The 19,703-nt window shown below is 37.7% G+C and overlaps 1 protein-coding gene across 3 annotated transcripts in view; it reads right to left on the reverse strand.

Annotated features, from left to right (window-relative positions):
- The window catches only part of EML6 (EMAP like 6), a gene marked incomplete at both ends in the record, with an annotated part of 113,043 nt that overhangs the window by 64,846 nt on the left and 28,494 nt on the right, over positions 1-19,703 (reverse strand). For all 3 annotated transcript variants that reach the window (XM_081997307.1, XM_081997305.1, XM_081997306.1), the window contains 4 exons: positions 1,773-1,958; positions 4,578-4,646; positions 6,747-6,845; positions 12,314-12,473. In XM_081997307.1, coding sequence (XP_081853433.1) covers positions 1,773-1,958; positions 4,578-4,646; positions 6,747-6,845; positions 12,314-12,473 — 514 coding nt within the window. The remainder of the gene's footprint in view (positions 1-1,772; positions 1,959-4,577; positions 4,647-6,746; positions 6,846-12,313; positions 12,474-19,703) is intronic.

The following is a 19,703-nucleotide window of genomic DNA, read 5'->3' on the forward strand; positions in this document are numbered from 1 at the left end:
CTGGATGGGATCCACCCAAGGGTACCAAGGGAGCTGGTGAAAGCGCTCACCAAGCCACTTTCCATTGTCTATCAGCATTCCTGGCTAACTGGGGAGGTCCCAGTTGACTGGAGGTTAGCAAATGTGACACCCATCTACATGAAGGGCTGGAAGGAGGATCCAGGAAACTACAGGCCTGGCAGTCTGACCTCGGTGCTGGGGAAGGTTATGGAGGAGATTATCTTGAGTCCCATCACACAGCATGTACAGGACAACCAGCTGATCAGGCCCAGTCAACATGGGTTTATGAAAGGCAGGTCCTGCTTGACCAACCTGATCTCCTTCTATGACAAGGTAATCTGCTTAGTGGATGAGGGCAATGCTGTGGATGTTGTCTGCCCAGACTTCAGCAAAGCCTTTGACACCATTTCCCACAGCATTCTTCTGGAAAAACTGGCTGCTCATGGCTTGTATGGGTGTGCTCTTCGCTGTGTAAAAGAATGGCTGGATGGCTGGGCCCAAAGAGTTGTGGTGAATGGAGTTAAATCCAGTTGGCAGCCAGTCACAACTGGAGTTCCCCAGGGCTCAGTATTGGAGCCAGTTCCATTTAATACCTTTATCAATGATCTGGACGAGGGGATCAAGTACATCCTTAGTAAGTCTGCAGATGACACCAAGTTGGGCAGGAGCGTCAATCTGCTGGAGAGCGGGAAGGTTCTACAGAGGGATGTCAACAGGGTGGACTGATAGCCTGAGGCCAACTGTATGAGGTTTAACAAGGCTCAGTGCCGGGTCCTGTGCTTGGGTCACAATAACCCCACGCAACGCTACAGGTTTGGGGAGGAGTGGCTGGAGAGCTGCCCAGCGGAAAAGGACCTAGAGGTGTTTGTCAACAGCCATTTGAATATGAGCCATCAGTGTGCCCAGGTGGCCAAGAAGGCCAACAGCAATAGTGTGACCAGCAACAGCAGGGCAGTGATTGTGCCCCTGTACTCAGCACTGGTGAGGCCGCACCTTGAATACTGTGTTCAGTTTTGGGCCCCTCACTACAAGAGGGGCATCGAGTTGCTGGAGCGTGTCCAAAGGAGGACAACAAAGCTGGTGAAGGGTCTAGAGCACAATTCTATAGATTTAGTGCTCAATTCAATAGATTCTATGAATCTATACATTTACCATACTAGACTGGCTAGAAATCTAACACAATCCCCTTTCTCTCTGTAATTATAAGCGCTCCAAATTGGGGGGGGGTGGGGGGTGGGGGGAGGTATGAAAGCCCTCAAGTTATTATGAAGCCAACTCAAGTAAACTTTCTTTGGAATATGGTCAGAATACAATTCACAGATTAAACAGGTTTACTCCACATTGAAGCTTTTATGAAGAGTCAGTCTTCAGTGTTGGGAATTTTAGTGGTAAAATTCCATTTAAAATAAGATCATTCGGTTGCCAACTATTTTTAAGTAAACTGATCGTAACTGAAGCTACTCAATCTGTGAAACTTTAGATTTATAAACTTCAGATTTAGAAATTTCACTTCAGATTTAGTCTGCTTGGTTAAATCAGTGCTATAAATATTAGCAGTTCTATAAATATCAGCCAATATCAGTTCAGCAGCTAGCATCTGTTGACAACATGTAAACAAAGTATAAAATTACATGTAAGTTCTTAATTGATGAACAGTCTTAGACATTCTTCTGACCTGAAACAGAAGAAAATCTTTGCAGATAAGCCTTCAAGAAGTTTTTCAATTCAATGGACAGTTCATTTCAGAAATTGACATTAAAAACACAACTTACACTATGTGCTCCTTGAATTGTGCGGACTAAGTTTAGCCCTTTCCAAACATAGATATCTCCATTTAAAGCACCAGAGTATGTGACATCTTCTTTTGCACATGCTAAACAAAGGATAGTTTGGAGATCTCCTGTTTTACCAAATATTCCTCTCTTTGCTGTCAGTGCATTTCCACACAATGTCCAAAACTGTGAAATGTAAATGGCATATTAGAAAAATTTCTGCAGAATTTCTGATTTTTCATATTAGTGTGCAGATCTCACAGATGTACATCCTTACAGAACCGTGTCTGGACAGCCACTTAAATGATTCCTGTAGTCCTATCAGAATACCCATTACTCCAAGAACTGCCTGCTGACCAAGGAAACCCCCCGGCAAATGCAGTAACTCTAAGAACAAAACAAAATGATCAAACTGTTTGAGAAAGCAATGCACAATTCTGACTCACTATTGCTACACTACCCCTTCTCATTATCTCACTGTCTTTTATCATGTTTTGCCGGGTGATATCTGTCAGTGTGAATGCACACTTTTTCATGCCAGAAATGTCCCATTCTTCCTCTCTGCGAAACTTAAAACACAGCTACAGTTCTGAAATAATAAAATACTTGATCTTAAAGAACTCGGGTGCCTGGAGTAGACATTTCTGGCCCTTTTCCAGTCCACTGAGACACATTCCTCAAATATCATTACATTTACTGAGAAACCATCTGTTGGATGGAGACTGCAAACGCTTGTATGTGAAGCAACTCACCCTCTGACTATCTGACTACGAGAGCAACAGGTTCTCTAAGTGTGGAATGTGACTTTCTTGACTTCTACACAGACACAGTAACATTTTGCAAAAAAGAATGTAAGACTGACTGGGGAAGGGAAAAGAGTCAAGAGAATACAAAGTTTGTCTTAGAAGGGTGTCTTTAGTGGTGGGCTAGAAATAACATACTCTTTCTTTTTGAATCAGTTCAGAGTGCTTTTTCTTTTTTTTTTTAACCATAATTTTATCAAGCAGAGAGGATAGGTAGTACACTCAGCTTCCCCTCAAGTATCAAACCTTCCAGGTAAGACAGTGTAAAGAGAATTTCAATTAGATGTGTAAAAGAAGTGCTGAAAGATCCAGGCCTGCTAGCAGTACTTTGTTCTGGACACATGCAGAAACAGACCAGTAAATCTATGCGGTGTAGCACAGTCCTGAATGGACTTGCCAGCTCAGATCTTTACTAGTTGAAGCATCTATGCTCTCTGGTCCATTGCAAGCTGGAGAGATACCTTCAGAGCTTGGATGGGAATATTGAAGTGTCTGACACAGATGCATAATGTCTATCTCATTCCCACTTTACATGCCTACATCTTTTTCTGGCTATAGGCCAAATTTTAAGGTCTTTCTCTTTGTACTTGCTCCTATAAAATTCCTGTAAATCTGAATTCCAGAAGATCCTTGGATCAAGGATTTTTATTTCAGATCCTTCTCTATTTCTAATTCAATTAAATTTTTCCTTTGCCTCTTAACAGAAGCCAATTTCAAGAAGGCAGTGGGACTACTTCCCTCAGGGCTTTCAGGAGGGAGGATCCTGAGCTCAGGGTGAGATTCCTTAGACACCAGGCTTTACCACAGCTTCTAATATCCGCTCAGCCAAATGAGCCAACAGAACTGAAACACTAAAGGCACTATTCACAAGTATTAGTCCCAATTCTCACAGCGATACAATTACCTTAGAGCTGTTCTTTTCCTTCATTGCGAGTTGAAGTAATTATCACATTACCACAGCCTTATAATGAATGGCAAGGATACAGACTGCTGCTTGAGCATCACTGGAGGGGAACATCTACCGATTTGCCTTCCACATTTGGGGCGTTTTGGTTTTTTGGCATGCTTCTATCTATATGTATTTACTTTGCCTGGTATTATGCAATTTCAGGGTAATTATGGCCATTTTAAACAGAATACAGGTGCCAAACAAAGATAGGTTTTGGAAAACAGCTTGCAGAATACAACAGATGGTACCATTGCTGCCAAAATCACCACAGTTTGAAAGCAGTGGTGGTTTTAAGGGCACAAGATTCTCAGTAATCAGAACTAGAGATATTAACTGGTTTCCTAAATTTCTAGTTGAAGCTCTTCCCACCCCAGTCATGTGAAATAATTGCCATCTGTTAGGAATGCTTTTGATGAGACAGGAGAAAAATAGAAACCTGCAGGGAATATTGGCAGACAGAAGGATTTCTTTCTAAGCTTTTCACAGGCATGAGAATGTTTTATCCTAAACTTGTAGTATATATCTAGGTTCATATTTAGATCACCTCCAGAAAGGATGACTTAGAGAGAGCAAATAGTGGGGCACCAGAGTTTTCACCTGTACATCTCTGCAGGTCTTGGATACCTTCTCTGTGGTATTCCCACAAATGCTGGTAGCATGATAGGCCAAACAGCAGTTCATTCAATTCATGCTTTTAACTTAGTTCCTCCTATACCTCTTCAGTGACCCTTTGTGATGCTTGAGGAGAGAAATCGCTAAAGCCTGAAACAATTTGGAGACAATTTAGGTGGAATGGAGAGGGCAGAGAACCGCAAAATTACAAGCGTGTAATGACGAAAATTACACCAAATGATCTTCCCATCTTGCTTGTTAAGCGGGTCTGCACCTCAGTCACTGCTGAATGCCTAAGATGGCTCCAAACTAAAATTGCTCACACAGTAAAGAAAGAAAAATATAAACTGTCTTATATTTAAAGTCCTCATCTTATAAAAGGACAATTTTTTTAATGATGTTTATTTACTTTTTAACAAGTAAACAATAAAAGCTATTTACCTTTATGTGTTTTACTCCACAGCTGACAATTCTATTTGGTTGATATTGATCCCAGGAAATATCAAATATCTGTTAAGAAATATGGTAAGCTGATATTTTAAATTATACAGTAATTGCATTTAGGCTCAGTTCTCATTCACCAACGTCTAGGCATCGTATCTGTTGCAACATGTTACTAAAAATGAAAGAACACTATTTAGGTACATTTGGAAGTCTAAGGCAAATATGCAGGCTTCCTCACATAGTTCTGTCAACACAGCTCATTCCTGCCTTCATACTACCAATCTATTCCAGCTCCAAGATACGTTGAATAAACAATATTTACTGTCTTAAATAAAATGGGAATTATGGTGTAAGCTAATGTTCCTCAAGGCTAGGGAAGAAAGATGGGTATATTTATCATTATTCATTATTTTATGTAAAAGGTACAGTATCTAATTTAACCTGAATACCAAGAGACCCCTGTGACAAAATGGGTGAATATCATTCATCTGACCTCATCTACAGAGTTAAAATTGAATTCTTCATTTTGATTAATGTTACATTTATATTTATAATTGCATGCATCAAAAAAATGAAGTATCAGATCCTATATACTTTACCAGAACAAACTTACAGTGTATTCTATAACTATGGCATTATGCTAAATGGAAAATATTGTTTAAAGTTTGGAAACAGGAAGTTTGTATTTTGTCCCAGATTTTCAAGAATATGTTATTTTTAGATTTTTCACCTCTGGACATTTTCAATGTCCAAGCTGCGAACCAATGAGGTTACCACAACCAGTAGTTAATTGACGAAATGTATGTCTGTAGAGAAAGACAATAGGACTTTTTGCTGCTTTTAGCTCTTCAGCTGTTAAGTATAAATCACAAGAAAATTTCAATCTGCTTACAGGAACTTATTGCCTTAAGCTTACCCATCATTCATTTTATACATGAGGAAGCACTGCCTTCCTACAAAATACTTATCTTCTCTATAAACACGAGGATTTACAGTAGTTCAAGTACTATTTTCTTTTAAGTCTTGTCAGAACATGCAAGATATTTCACTTTCAGAAATGTTTTATGACTCCTGCACACTAAGTCATCAGAATTTGTGGCCTAACTAGATATGCATTTTTTCCCACTCCCTCTTCAGTGCAAAATCTCCTTATTCTGATTGTGAAAGTCTACTGGGACTAAGATTTTAGTACTTCTTGCCTGTCCTGGAGTCTTCGCTAATTCAGAACCTGATCTTGTACCTACTGAGGTCAGTAGCAAAACTTCCACTGATGTAACTGGGAAGTGAATCAGTTCTGAAAGAGAAATTTGAATAAGGACTAGAATTCTGTTGTGCTGTGAACATCATAAGTAAAAATGAACTACCAGATTTATTCAGATGACATATAAGATGCAGATAGACTGTATGTACACATAAACTGTAAGGAAGGGTTTAGTCTGCTGCTTTGCATATATAAATACTCCATCAAGTATAGTAAAACATTATAATACCTCAATATTATAACATTCTAACATGTCATAATATCATAATATGGATAAGAGAAAAGTTGTCAGAATGTGTCCGTAATTTATTTTCATGTATGCATCCTTGTTGGGGAGGTATTTTCCTTATGCTAAACTTGTTTAAGCATTTCCTAATCCTGAATAATATTCTAAACTCAGAGCTGTTCAGTTCTCATATTTATTGATGTTATTATGACCCTTTGTCTGAAGTTAATAGATATAAAAGGAATATTTATTTATCCTAGTTCTGTTCCTTCTACAGGTAACTGTCTTAAGCAAAAATAAAAGGAAGATAATTAAACTTTCCCTCAGGATAAACTTTTTGACATATTCAGAAAGAACATGGTCTTCGTCCATTGAGCTAGCATTTCACATCTCATATGAAGAGCTATAAATCATCCTAATCAGTGTGTAGTTATAAAGTATTTGCTCCCTAGGCTTACTAGACAGTCAGCTCAAGAATCCATCATGCGCCTCATTTACTAATACAGTGCTTTGTGCTGTGTCTGGCATAGTGAGAAGAAATAAATACCTTGTTCAGTATTTTAAAAGCCAGGTAGAATGATCAAAATTAACTTTGCATTAATCTAATATAATCAGAAATTATTTTTAAAACACTTTTGCAACTCTCAGACAAAATTCAGTAAATCCTTCATGCAATTACCCTGTCTGAATGGCCTGTAGCTGTTGCCAGTAGCTTTCCTCTCTTCCAGTCCCAAATACATACTGTGTTTTTGGCATCCAGTCCCACTGAAGCTAGACGCTGAGGAAAAACAATAGTAATCCATTTAACAGAAAATCAACTCAAAAACCATTTTACTGCAGTTCAGATTATTATGTGTCCACAGTGATTTTCCCACACGTGACTTGTGTTTAACTACATTGCAAACGCTGCATCAAGATATTCACATTTATCATTTACTCACTGGAGAAAGTACTGAAATGTCTAATCTCTTCTAAAAGGTCAGGTTATTAATTTCAGGTTATCAAAGTCTCAAGCACTCAAGTTCTTATAATGAAATATCTGAGGTGCTTGTTTCAGGTGCGCACCATTCTAGGATTTTGATTTATTAATCTGATAGTAAAAGTGATCAGGAAATAAAATCTCTCACTATTTCCAGATACATTTTTGTTCATTATGCTCATTTTGTTGAGCTTTAGAATCAGAACTGGATATACTTTTAATAATTGCCTTTTACATGGCTTAGTATATCAAACCACCAATTAAAATAATGAAAATTATTAATCACCCAATTAACTAAAATTATTAATTAAAATGACTACTTAATCACCAATTAAAAAAACTAATACTTTAAATACTTTTACATCTCAATAATGCCAGAAAGAACAAAATAAAATGGAAGGGAAAACCTGGAGGGGAGAAGGTAGATTGCATACATTTGCAACACATCCAGAAGATCAATGGTTATTGTGGAGGTTGTAGGGTTTTTCCCTTCCAGTGACTGTGCTAATTATGTCCAACTTTTCATGATTTCCATCAGAGTTTCTTATTAGGTGAGAGATCTTTGACTGCAGACCAGAGGTGGTAGAACTGGGTGTCATGATCTTAGTGCAGACACTAAGCTAGTGCCAAATGTACTGCACCTGTATATAATGGATGTGATGCCAGCATATGTTGGGTAGGGATATATAATAGGTACATCCAACATATATTAGTAAAAGGAGTACACCTGAGTAACTTGTGCCATGGGAAGGTGAGAGACTATTTTCATGGGAAACAATCTTGTAGCTCAGTAACATGACTTGTTGAAGACAGCCATACCTGTCATGTCCATACTGCCTGTCCCTTGTTCTTCTCATCGTCTTGTCTAATGACTTCTTATCATAAGAAATTAACAGTTCAGCTGATGCTCCTAAGCATTCTGCTCTGTTATAGGCAAGCCTGCACTTCAAGAACATGCAATAAAGGAAACCTTTCTTTTTGTCTCAAAGATCAGCAGATGAACACCTGGTCCAAACGGACATAAGTTTCAGAGATTACTTTGACCAGATCTTTTCCTTGAAGATTTGCTTCAAGATGACTTGCAAACTGAATCTCTTCAATTGATTTTCCTTCAACTAAATGACCACTGTTTTTTGGCTCAAATTTTCAATAGGCAAATTGCTTGAAGTCTGGAGATGTCTATGTTAATACAAAAGGACTGAGCCAGCAAAGAAAACAAGTGTAGTTACCAGAAATTCCTCTAAAATGCTACATTAGAAAAAATACTAATTGCAGTAAGGCTATCAGCTACGGTACAACTGAGAGAAGAAATCATCATTCATAAAGAAACAGGAGGCTCCAGTTTTCATTCTGTAGCAAAATAATTCAGAGACAAAGCACTCCACGGCTTTTTATCCTGCTTATAAGTATAAAAGCATAGTGTACATCTTCCTTCTTGAGAGGCACTATCAAAAGCCTCTGGTTTAAATGCAGGGGTACACACGCATCCTTCACTGTCGTCTTAATAGTTATAGTTCCTTTCTTTTAGAAAAAAAAAAAAAAATCCTTTTAAACTTTGGTTTCATAGGAGTTGACATACCAACATAAAAATACTTATTCTGAGAAAGGACTAGTATTGTAGCAAAAATAAATTTTATTTGCCCTTGAGCAATCTACACCTACCCAAGAGTTTGGATGTACTGATCAAAACATAGATAAGATGTCATAGATGAAAACAAAGATATTTTTCATGGAACCTTCACGGGTTCCAACTTTTTCTCACCTCTTTTATACTGTCCTCTTCACCATGGAAACCATGGCAGTACTTACAGTATCTTTTAGATTAACAATGTGAACAACTTCAGACCTGAACTGTAACTACCAGCAGGAAATTACCATTAGTGGGGTAGATGGACAGTGAAAGTACTAGGGGAAATTAAGAAATATTTCATATTTTCTTCTAACATAGGTCTACTGAGGAAGGTCTCCTGCAGGCAGAAGAGTGATAAATGCTGAATTTCCTTTTGGGTAGAAACACACTTTTAGTCCTCCTTCTGGAAGGAAATTTGACAGAATTCTTGTTCAGAGAATTCACAGAACTATCAGAAGAAAATATCTGCCAAGTATTTTATGCACAATTATTTTAAAAATATACACACATCTAGAAGATCTGTCCAAAGAATTCTACTGCTACCTAATGCCAAATTTAGAAATGTATGTATGTATTATGGCAGTGCCTTCCTCACTCAATTTAAAAGAAAAAAATTATTTTTAGAAAGCACACAAAAAAGGTTCATCTAAAATAACTCAGAACAGAAATTGAACTGTATAGTATTGGTGAAATACTTCAATACAAAAGACATCATCTTTGTAGGCAATTCTGTGAAGGGTAGATGTTAGTACTTTTAAGGAGAAGTTGCAGTTAATTCCCGATTCAACAAAAGACATTCTTAATTGTAGGCAAATTGACAGCTCCTCATTAAACATTTGAACAAAGTGCCACTTCCCTCCTGCCAAAGGTCATCTCCTGGTCATATAGGAAAAGCCCAAACTAAAATAAGTATTTTTAAATAGCAACAGTTCTGCAAGATATTCAGCTTCCACCAGTACTTTTAAAATACAGTATTAATTACAGATAACATATAAAACAGGAAAAATATGAGTGCTCAAAATATTTGACTCCGTATTTAAAGCTGTATTGAACGTACATAAAATAAAGGAAGCATATAAGCTACCCCTGATTTAAGTTGCATATTGATCTTCTCCATATATGATAAAAGGTAACAAATCCTGCTTACTCTCCATTACCGAGTTTGTGGTAAATTAAGGCAGGGCAGCACTGCAGAGACAACAAAGCTGTCTCCACACAGTGTCAGCTGAAGTCCAGCAGGGACTAATTCATCTGAATGCCTGAAACAGACACCCCAGTGTTTCTGGTACAAGAAGAGCTAATTAACTTGGCTAAAATATGGATGCAGTGTCACTGTTTTGAGACCCACACTAAACCCACATACTGGAGCTGTGCAGCACTTGGCACAGCAGCTACCCTTGGAGCGGAAGCTGTGTGCAGCGGAGTGGGAGGAAGCCAAGCTGACTTTACGGGGATCCAGCTCAGGTAGAGAAGCAGAATCATCTGGGCTTTTCCTCAGCCTACTTTTATTTAGAAAGCTGACAGAGTTAGCAGAGAAAAGAACACATTTCTTATTGCATTGATACCTTATGTTATTGTTGAATTTATTTGTATTTTGGGGCTAAAATACAAATCTTTCTTAGATATTAATAGACATTCAGTATAAAAAATGAAAGGTATCCATTGGAAGGAAAGGTGCAAGCAACGTATGCGAATTCTGTTTTCTCCTATCACAAGATGCCAGCTCCCTTGGGTGTGCTGACTAAATAAACTGGAACTGCTAGCAGCTCTGAATTCCAAATACTCAAAGTCTTTCTACCATGCCCTTTAATTTTGGCTCAGCACAGCAGCTTCTTCTGCAAAGACAGAAAGAGCAGCAAAAAGCCAAGATACATTATCCATATTTATGTTTTCCAGCATTGGTCTTTCTCCAGCTAAAAATTTGCACAGAGAGCTTTTATATTTCCAGAATAAACTGCAACTTCTCCAGCACTTCCAGAAACAGAACGTTACTGTTCTGCAAGGTCAATGCAGCAGTAAGTTCTGGTTTTAATTACAGCAAGGCACCCAGAGGGATTTTCAGAATAGCCTCCACCTTTAAATCATACTAACTGGGCTCTTTGAGTCTTTATTCCCATTTGGTGCTTACGTAGGTTTTAAAAAAAGTTTATCCACCAGTCTTACGAAGTTAAAAATGAGAAAAAAAATTAAGAACAGGTATTTTGAATGACCAATATCTTTAAAAAATATTAAAGCATTAGAAATTTTGTTCTGTTGATTTGGGGATTTTCTCATCTGATTTTTTTATTCCACAATTCCCAGGAACACCTTTTTCTTTAATTAGAATCGGCACAGGAGATTTCAGAGGAAATTGCTTTACTTTAAGAAAACTGGAGGAAGACAGTTGAAAACTAGGCTTAAAATAGAAAGCTAGTTCCAATTTTTAATGGGGAAATATAACCCATAGTGCTGTTTAGTAATGCAAGTTATCCAATGCCTTTTAAACATGTTAAAGGCAAACGCTCACATTGGTGTCCTTCAGACTGGTCTTTAAACTGAACATACACAAGATAATGCACAATAAAAAGTACTTTTGTTTCATGTGAGAATACATTTTATGCATTGTATGGCCAATTCTGATCTCAGAAACAGTAATAAAAGCACTGTGTGGTCAGTGGAAGAGTAGCTAGGCATATGAAAATAAAGCTCTTCTCAACAGACAGCTAACCAACTAGTACATGATTTTAAGAATATCATCTAAAGGTAGTTCTGCCCTATTGGGATGCAATTATGAGGTACACAAGCAAATACAAAATCCAATAGGGATGTGCACAAGAATTCAAGTATCAGCTAATCTAAGCATTCCTAAAAATATTTTAGCAACCAGCTATAAAGCATGACCACAGTATTACACCAGAAAACTCATTTGGACATCACTAATCACAAAATTGCACAGATAGATATTTATAAAAACTCTGAATGTGAAATATTTCTCAGGTTTATGTGGCTCAGAGATCTATTTTCCTCCTACTTCATTCACAGCTGAATGCATTTAATAGTTCACTTCCAGGGGGAGAAAAAAAAATCAAAAAAAAAAATTTAAAAAAAAAGGCTATGTGTTTAGCCGTGAATAGCCCGCCATTTACTTATATTTAAAATCTTGTCTCCAAATATCATAATAATATCATCTAGTCACATCATACAAAGCCAGATACTTTGTGTTCTAACCCCATTATTCAATTAAATTGACTGTGCACCCCAGCCAATGAGACACTCCTAGTAGGGAGATTACTGGAGTTCCTCTGCCAAAAAAGCTGCAGGATTGTGAGGACTTTGCCAGGAACTGATCTCTTTGAACAGTAGGTGACAAGTATGTGGTGAAGCTATTACATTTGAGCTACAGAGGACCATTTCTTCCATGGATATTTGTACAACACTCAATGCTTCTACTTGACTTGAATGCTAGGTTGCGATTTTCGTCTGAAAAACATCTTTGAAAGAGCTGCATTTGCAGTCCTTGCATTAAAAATTTAATTGCAATAGGAGTTTCGCTACTACAGCTATATAGCTATCAAAACATAAAATACTTTAATGTGCCTATCTCCTACAATCAGAAATAAATCTAAATTCAAAACACGGAGAAAGAAGATATACAAACCTGGCCATCTGAATCAAAAGCTAAGCAGGCAACTCCATGTGTATGTGCATCCTTGAGAACAGACACAGTCTGTACACGGTAGGAATCCCAGATGCAAATGTAAGGGTCCTTCCCAACCTGCCCTGTAGCTACTAAAGTTTTATCCGGGTGAACTGCAAGGCTGAAATAGAACACAGTTGAAGTTATAATACACTTTCTGAATCAGTAAAGTAGTATAAAATGCAAAAATTAAATTAAAAAAATAACTTTTTTTTTTTAGTTCTCAAAAACTTCAGCTCCTTTTGATTTACTGAATGATCATATCGACTGTCTTCAAAGCTCAGTCTATCCTGTTATCTACTGCTACCTTAAAATAATGTTTAACTGAGACTAACATGGCTAGTGCAGAATACAATTTATCATGTAATAATATTTTAACTAGGAAATTCAAGGAAAACAAAATCAGAGAATTTTTGAATACTTTTGATTGATAAGCTGAATAAAAAACCACAGTCTTTTATCTTAGTCTAAGTTTATAGCTTTATAAAATCAATGGATGATTTTCTACAACTGATTCCTCTTTTATACGCCAAATATTCTGAAATACGGACCAGTGGCTGAATAACAGATATTTTTCACTATGAAAAAATACATGCAAGAAATCCTTTCATTGTGACATGTTTAAAGATAGTAGCCTCAGAAGAGGCAAAGAAATAAGTTGTTTCTCCTATATTTGAAGATCAATAATACAAGTATTTTAATATCTACTTTTAGTTGCTGCTGCCTAAGGAGAGGTAAAATTCGCTCTACCTTTATCAGTTTACCTCATTTTCTCCTACAGACAATTAGAAATAATACTTTGCACAAACATTGACACATCAAGCAGTATTTCTACCAGTTGGATCCAAGAAAGGTGCCAATGTTTCAAAAACTGTTTCCTGGTTTTCAGTGGCTAAATCCACTGGTGTTCAGAAGGCTTGCTTGACCAACTCTTTCTTAGGCATTTATTAAATGTAGACCACACAACTTTTTTTATTCTCTGTAGTATTTGTACAGAGGTATGTTACTGCAAGCTGCATGCTAATGCAAGCTCTGTTAGCAGAATCAAATTACATTTCTGCTCACAATCCTTCAGGTATGAAAATCTCCACCAGACAGCCCACAGTATCTTTCTCTTTCACCCCTGCCCAAGTGTAAGCACTAATATTTACTTCCATCTTGTGTTGGGAACATTTGTCTTAGATGTCAGTTTCTGGAACTAATCAGTAGCCTCATCAAAAAAAAAAAGTATATTTTCCTCATCACACATAACAGATTTTCACGGCAACACAAAAGACAAAAGGCTGCCATTTAGCAAACTTCATCCCACATTAACAAGAGGAGTGCAGGCTATCAGTAGTGACACAGTACCAGAAGCTGCTCTTCGCAAATATTCTGAGCTATTGCCAAGCTACCCTTCAACCCCTGAGGTATTCTCTTTAACAAAACCCAGAGGATTTAGTTTGAAAATCTAGCTTGGGGGTGTTAACAATAGAAAACCCTCCCCAATGTAATATGAACACAAAGACAGTTTTGCACTGTTATCCAGGAAACAAATTTGAACAATGTCCGAGTATGTGAGTTACAGATGGAATAAGGAAAAATAATCCTATTAATAAATCGACATTCAACAGATGGCTTAGGGCAGCTGAATATTTCTTCTATCTCAGGAGTAGATAATACTAATTATTAAGAATTCATCAAAAAACTTAAGAAGTTTCAAAAACTTACATATTCAATTTTTTCCACATTACAGAACAATTCATGCAAAATGAAAAATTTTAGCACAATGCCCAGTAAAACTGTTCTATCTGCTCCTGTACTTGCTCATTCCGCCTTGCCTTCATAGGCTCAGATTCTACATTATACTGTGTGTCAGCTAGTTCACCTCAATTCTAAACCTGTAAGGGGAATAAAGGATGACTCCACCACACTTAAGCTGTGATACCTATAACTAAGTTAGAATACTTTTCTGCAGTGATAAAAACCAGATGGAAAAGATTTATTGGGCTAATCTATCCATTCCTAGAACAGAACTGCAGCTTAATTACATCTACCACTGTTTTGTACAGATCAGTTTGTATTTCCATTCCTGTATATAAGGTTAAGAATAAGAACACGTTTCATACAACATAAATATGTCTGTACTGAATATATCTGTTATTTGTTTTATCCTTTGTGATGCATGAAGTCAACTAGTGGGGGAACTAAAATTAGGTACTAATATCAACTTTTGGGGGAACTAAAATTAGGTACTAATATAAACTTTTGGTACCTAAATAAGTGGTTCTGAAAAATCAGACTACTAAGGACATTCATCTCCCGCTAACAACCTTTACAATGCACTATAACTGCCTACGTTCAGTCTGGCTGTTAGATAATCAAGTGTTATATTTTTGGCAGACAGAACAGTGGGTTACAGGGTAGGGAAATGGAGTACAATTTCAAGAACTAATCTTGGTGACTGTTTGATACCTGTATATATGATTTACATGGGTTTTGTGAATTAAAATATAAAAATTGTATGCACAACTACACAATATATCTGCTATACGGGTCACTTCCTGTCTTCTGATGGGAAGACTTCCTGCACAGGTTCTGTGCCCTTCCCTGACTTTTAAAATGAGTATAAACTTCATTCCTTGTGTTTTGAACTGCTAGGTGCATTTCTTAAGCCTTTCTAAGCAAACATCCTATCCTATATCTAAAGCATTTACCATGATACCACATCACTATTTGCACCACTGGAAAATACTGAAATACTATGATCATTAGTGCAATATGAAAGTATGATTAGAATAGATTAGGCATTCAAGCAACAGCAATTTATGGTATAGAAAAATATTATTAGGGAATTACTTCATATTCCTTCCAACAGGAAGGACATCTAGAAATGCAAAAGTCTTTATTACGCAACCAGACAATTTTCTGCAAGTCACAGGCAACACGTCTGCAGATACCTGTTTGAGAAACAGCTGAGACGTACACTGATGTTTGACTAAAGCGAATGGCTGGACCACTGAAGACTTAACACCTCTGAGCAGGCCATGAATTTCTTCACTCCCACACTTCCTACCACACAACTTGACCTCCCAAAGCCCGTACTCCCTTGTGCTGTTCATCCACTAGAGTCCGCACACTCCTGTCAGCGTACCTACATTTGCAGACCTACTCTCCGTATTGAGAATACGTAACAGTTCCCGTATCTAATAGCAATAATAAAAATAAAGTAGGAAAAATAAAATCAAGCCTTACATCTCAAAATCATAAGCGTTTCTCTTACATGTGATTCACATAATTCATGTGCTTTTCCCGTAAGCGCACGGTACAAGTTACACTAGCAAAGGCTTTACTATCAATGAGCAGCGAGAGAAGGGTTGCTCCATGAGGAAAGATGAGCCGGGAACCAAGGGCAGCCATGGCAGCACACGCAGTGCCCTCACTGACCAGGGTGTAGTCCCACGAGATCCAAGCAGGATGGGCAGAAGAAATTGCACCAGAGTATTTGTCCCTGCTTTCCAGGTTTGTGGGAAAAGGAAGTGGACGCTGTCTTGCGAAAGAGCCGTGTGGAAATGGAAAGGATAAAAAGTAGCAGCAACTGCTGTTGGCACTGCTTGCTGGTAGCGGCAGTCACTTCCCCACGTCTCGACCTTCTCTCCGTGGGAACAGTAACAGGAGCAGATGCACACGTAGGGTAAGAGGCAGAGATCAACTGCTTTGGAAGTGCACGTTCCCTTCCTTCCAGGGAAGGCAAAGCAAGCAAAGGGATTCCTGGCAGTCTGCTCTTCTGAGCAGCTGAATGCTTTTGTGTATGCATAAAGCTAACTGTGAATTCCAAAAGCACTCTCAGTGTTTGCAAAAAAAGTCTTTATTAAAAGTGCCTCGATAGGCACTTCTTTTAAGCAAACAATCCATTTAAGATAAAATATTACCTAAAGTTTATTGGTTCAACGTTACACCTTACTAAAAAAAAGTCTGTTAGGAAGAAGAGATTTCAGGGAACATTTCCTTTTCCTTCCCTTCCAAGATCAACAGTTCTGAATCTAGCATCCAAGGCTGGAACCCTGTTAATTTAGAATAATTAAAGATGTCATGGAACCCTGTAAATTTAGAATAATTAAAGATGTCAGTCATGTGTTCTAGCAGGCTCTGATGAAATGCTTTATAAAAGCCATTAGTGGATCCATCTGGTCTGGGGGCCTTGCCAGATGGTAAACTCTTACTACCTCCGCAATTTCTGTTGCAATAATATTCCGCTCCAAGATTTTCTTTTTCTTTTATAACCACATTAGAATTTCAAGGGACTGAAAGTATTTCTTTCTTGTCTATACTGTGGTTTTTTTGGTTTTCTGTAACAGGTTCCATACACTTACACACATATTATACAGACCTCCAGTTTAAAATTGAGATGGAACCAAGTAGAAAAGTTTAGATATGGAATGCAAACTACGTCAAGTAATTGAATTGAATATTAAATTGTTTAGTTGAAATGAATATTAAATTGTAATTTCTGTATTTATGTTGTTCCCAAACCACAGATAAAACATTTTTTTCTTCATAAAGCACAGAGTCAAGGAACCAGAGAATTACAAGTGCTACAAAGAATGGATGCCTGGGAAGAACAAAAAAGGGATGAGGGAATTGATGATGGTTGAAGCAGAGAAGTTTCAAGGAGAGAAGAGAAGGCTCAGGGTGGGTTTAATGACAGCCTTCCAGAACACCAAAAGCAGTTATAGAGAAGGTGAAGGTACTCTTTTCACAAAGATGCATGGTGAGAGGACAAAAGGCAAGAGACACAAGTTGCTTCATGGGAAATTTTGTCTGGATACAAGAAAAACATTCTTTACCATAAGAAGAATTAAAGATCAGGATAGGTTGCCTAGAGAAGTGGTAGAATCCCACTCGTTGGAAATGATTCAAGACTCACTTGGCTTGACAGGACTTTGGATAACCTAATCTAAAGCCATGCTCTCAAGAGAAAGTGGGACTGGATAATCTCTGGAGGCCCCTTCCAAACTAGACTTTTCTATGATTCCAAATACTGAAATACATCAAGAAAGTCTAAAGTAATCAAAGTAAAAGTGCATTTTGGCTCACAGCAGTTTACTTGCATTAGATAATTGCTCCTTGATGCTGCAAAAAGAAAGCAAGTCCTGTTATCTTTAATACATGCATATGGAATTGATAGGTTCATGGAGATCTTGAGTGTATCAGATAAGAGATAGAAGTTTAAAACTCGCTACTCCAGGTCTTTCAAATGTATCACTGCACTATCCTATTTATCAGGAAGTCAAAACACTTTTTCACTGCAGCAGCCAAAGGCTAAACATTTGCTTTTATAGTTTTGAGTGTATAATTTTCCAAGGTATGTTTTCTATTTATGAATGCCATATTAAATTGAATTTTTTTTATACCCATCCTTTTAACTACTCTTTGATTAATATGAATCAAGCAAATACACTTTTCATACAAAACTAGTTTCCAGAACATTCCATCTGACAAACAAGAATTGCTTTTTGAGAGACGGCGAGACTTGTCATCCATCTCTTGACAATGCAGTTCATTCTTAGTGCTGGGGCTCTTTGCACCTTAAAGCAGTGTGCAAATTTGAGGCTATTCTAAAATACTTCTAGATAGTTAGACACTGATAAATTATTCTCTACTTCAAATTCATCCTGCTTTAAATTTGGAATAACTTTCATGTTTAGACAAACCTTTACAGAATTATGCCGTTTTATGTAATGCAATGCTGTACAACAATAATGAAGACTTGGGGAGAAATGTGAGGTAAATTTAAAACCAAATTCCATAGCAATGCAGATACTGTCTGTGTATGATTAATTCTCTTCAGAAATAAATGAAAGAATTTATGCTTTCTTGCTCAAAATCTGCTACAAACCCTACAGTTTACCAGAACAGAGAACACAGCAGGTCTTTCCTCAGAATTTAGGTCAAACTAGTTGTGAAGTGCTCTGGGCATTGACTATGCTATGCTTGAATGATGGACAGATAAATAACACAACTACATTTTTCTTAAGACTTTTTCTCTGTAGCAAAAAATACGTCTGAAGAAAAAATATTTGCAAGAAGCTCCAAGCCTGCCCTGAAATAGGCCATTATGTGCCAGTAGGTATTTTCTTCTTGGTTGCCTCCTTCTGCTCCGCACTGTGAGTTCTCAGTGCGGAAAGAAGTGACACTTTCAAGATCCTGACAGGCCAGCAGGCATGTCTGAAGACCAGGGAGCTCTTCAGCTATATTTTACTGCTCACACAGTGCTAAGGACAGAGCTGTCATCACATGTCAGTAAAAAACACACACACTCTTTCAGGAATTCCTCATTTCACAGAACAAAATTAATTTCTTTCCTTAGCTGCCAGGTCAAAAGGGAAGACTATAACTCACTGTACAGACAGACCAGTATTATCAGGAAAATAAGGCAAGATGCAGCCTGATCCCTATTTCTCAATACAACAGAAAACATAACCAAGCCTAACTAAAAGGAGCAATGGAATAAAGACCAGCAGCTAAATGGAAGCAAATGTGGGGGCCTGCAGGAACAAGGGACCAACATAAAGGAAGGGGAGCTAGGAAAAGGGAAGTGGAAGAAGGTAAGAACAAAGCAAGCTGCACAAACCCCACTAGATCATGCTATAAAACCAGAGAGGAGTGGTGAGAAGAAAACTCCAGGAATCCGACAGGCTTACTCTGCACATAATCTCCCAGGTTACTTCCGAAACACAAACACTACAACTCTCATTTGAGGTAAATCGATCACTTGATAATGAAGACGACTGCTACTCATGCACGTACACAGCTCCCAACCTTTTGCTCTTCCAGTGGAAGTCTGTGAGTGACCCCCACGCGCAGTAAAGAGCTGGCAGGCAGATTACACACCAGAATAACCAATTTTATTTGGCTTGTACCACAGTGCAGGTGACACAGGCAACGGGAGCGCACTGCAGGCATATGAAACAAGTCTCGCTGGGAGAAGAGGCAGCAGAGATCTGGTAGCTCTGATACACGCAGACTCTGTGCATCTGCATGCATATGCATGTATAATACAATTAATGCACACGCTCATACAGTTGAATTACTTTTTACACATGTGAACATACAGCTGTTAACAATACTTTTAAATATACAAAATATTGCCACCCACTTGTTGCAAACAACTCAAATACAGAGTTATCCTGAAAAATAAAAATACAAATGTTGACAGAAAGACCACTGGGTAAGGGCAATGACAAAATTTTAGTTTACTGGCTTGATTTTTATACATTAATATCTTGCTTATTCATAGCACAGAACAGCACATGTGTATAGAAATATGTTTTTAAGACCATATGGCAAAAAAAGGCATTTTTAGGTCTAA

The sequence above is a fragment of the Phaethon aethereus genome (assembly GCF_964289735.1).
Source record: "Phaethon aethereus genome assembly, chromosome: 3".
Lineage (NCBI taxonomy): Eukaryota > Metazoa > Chordata > Aves > Phaethontiformes > Phaethontidae > Phaethon > Phaethon aethereus.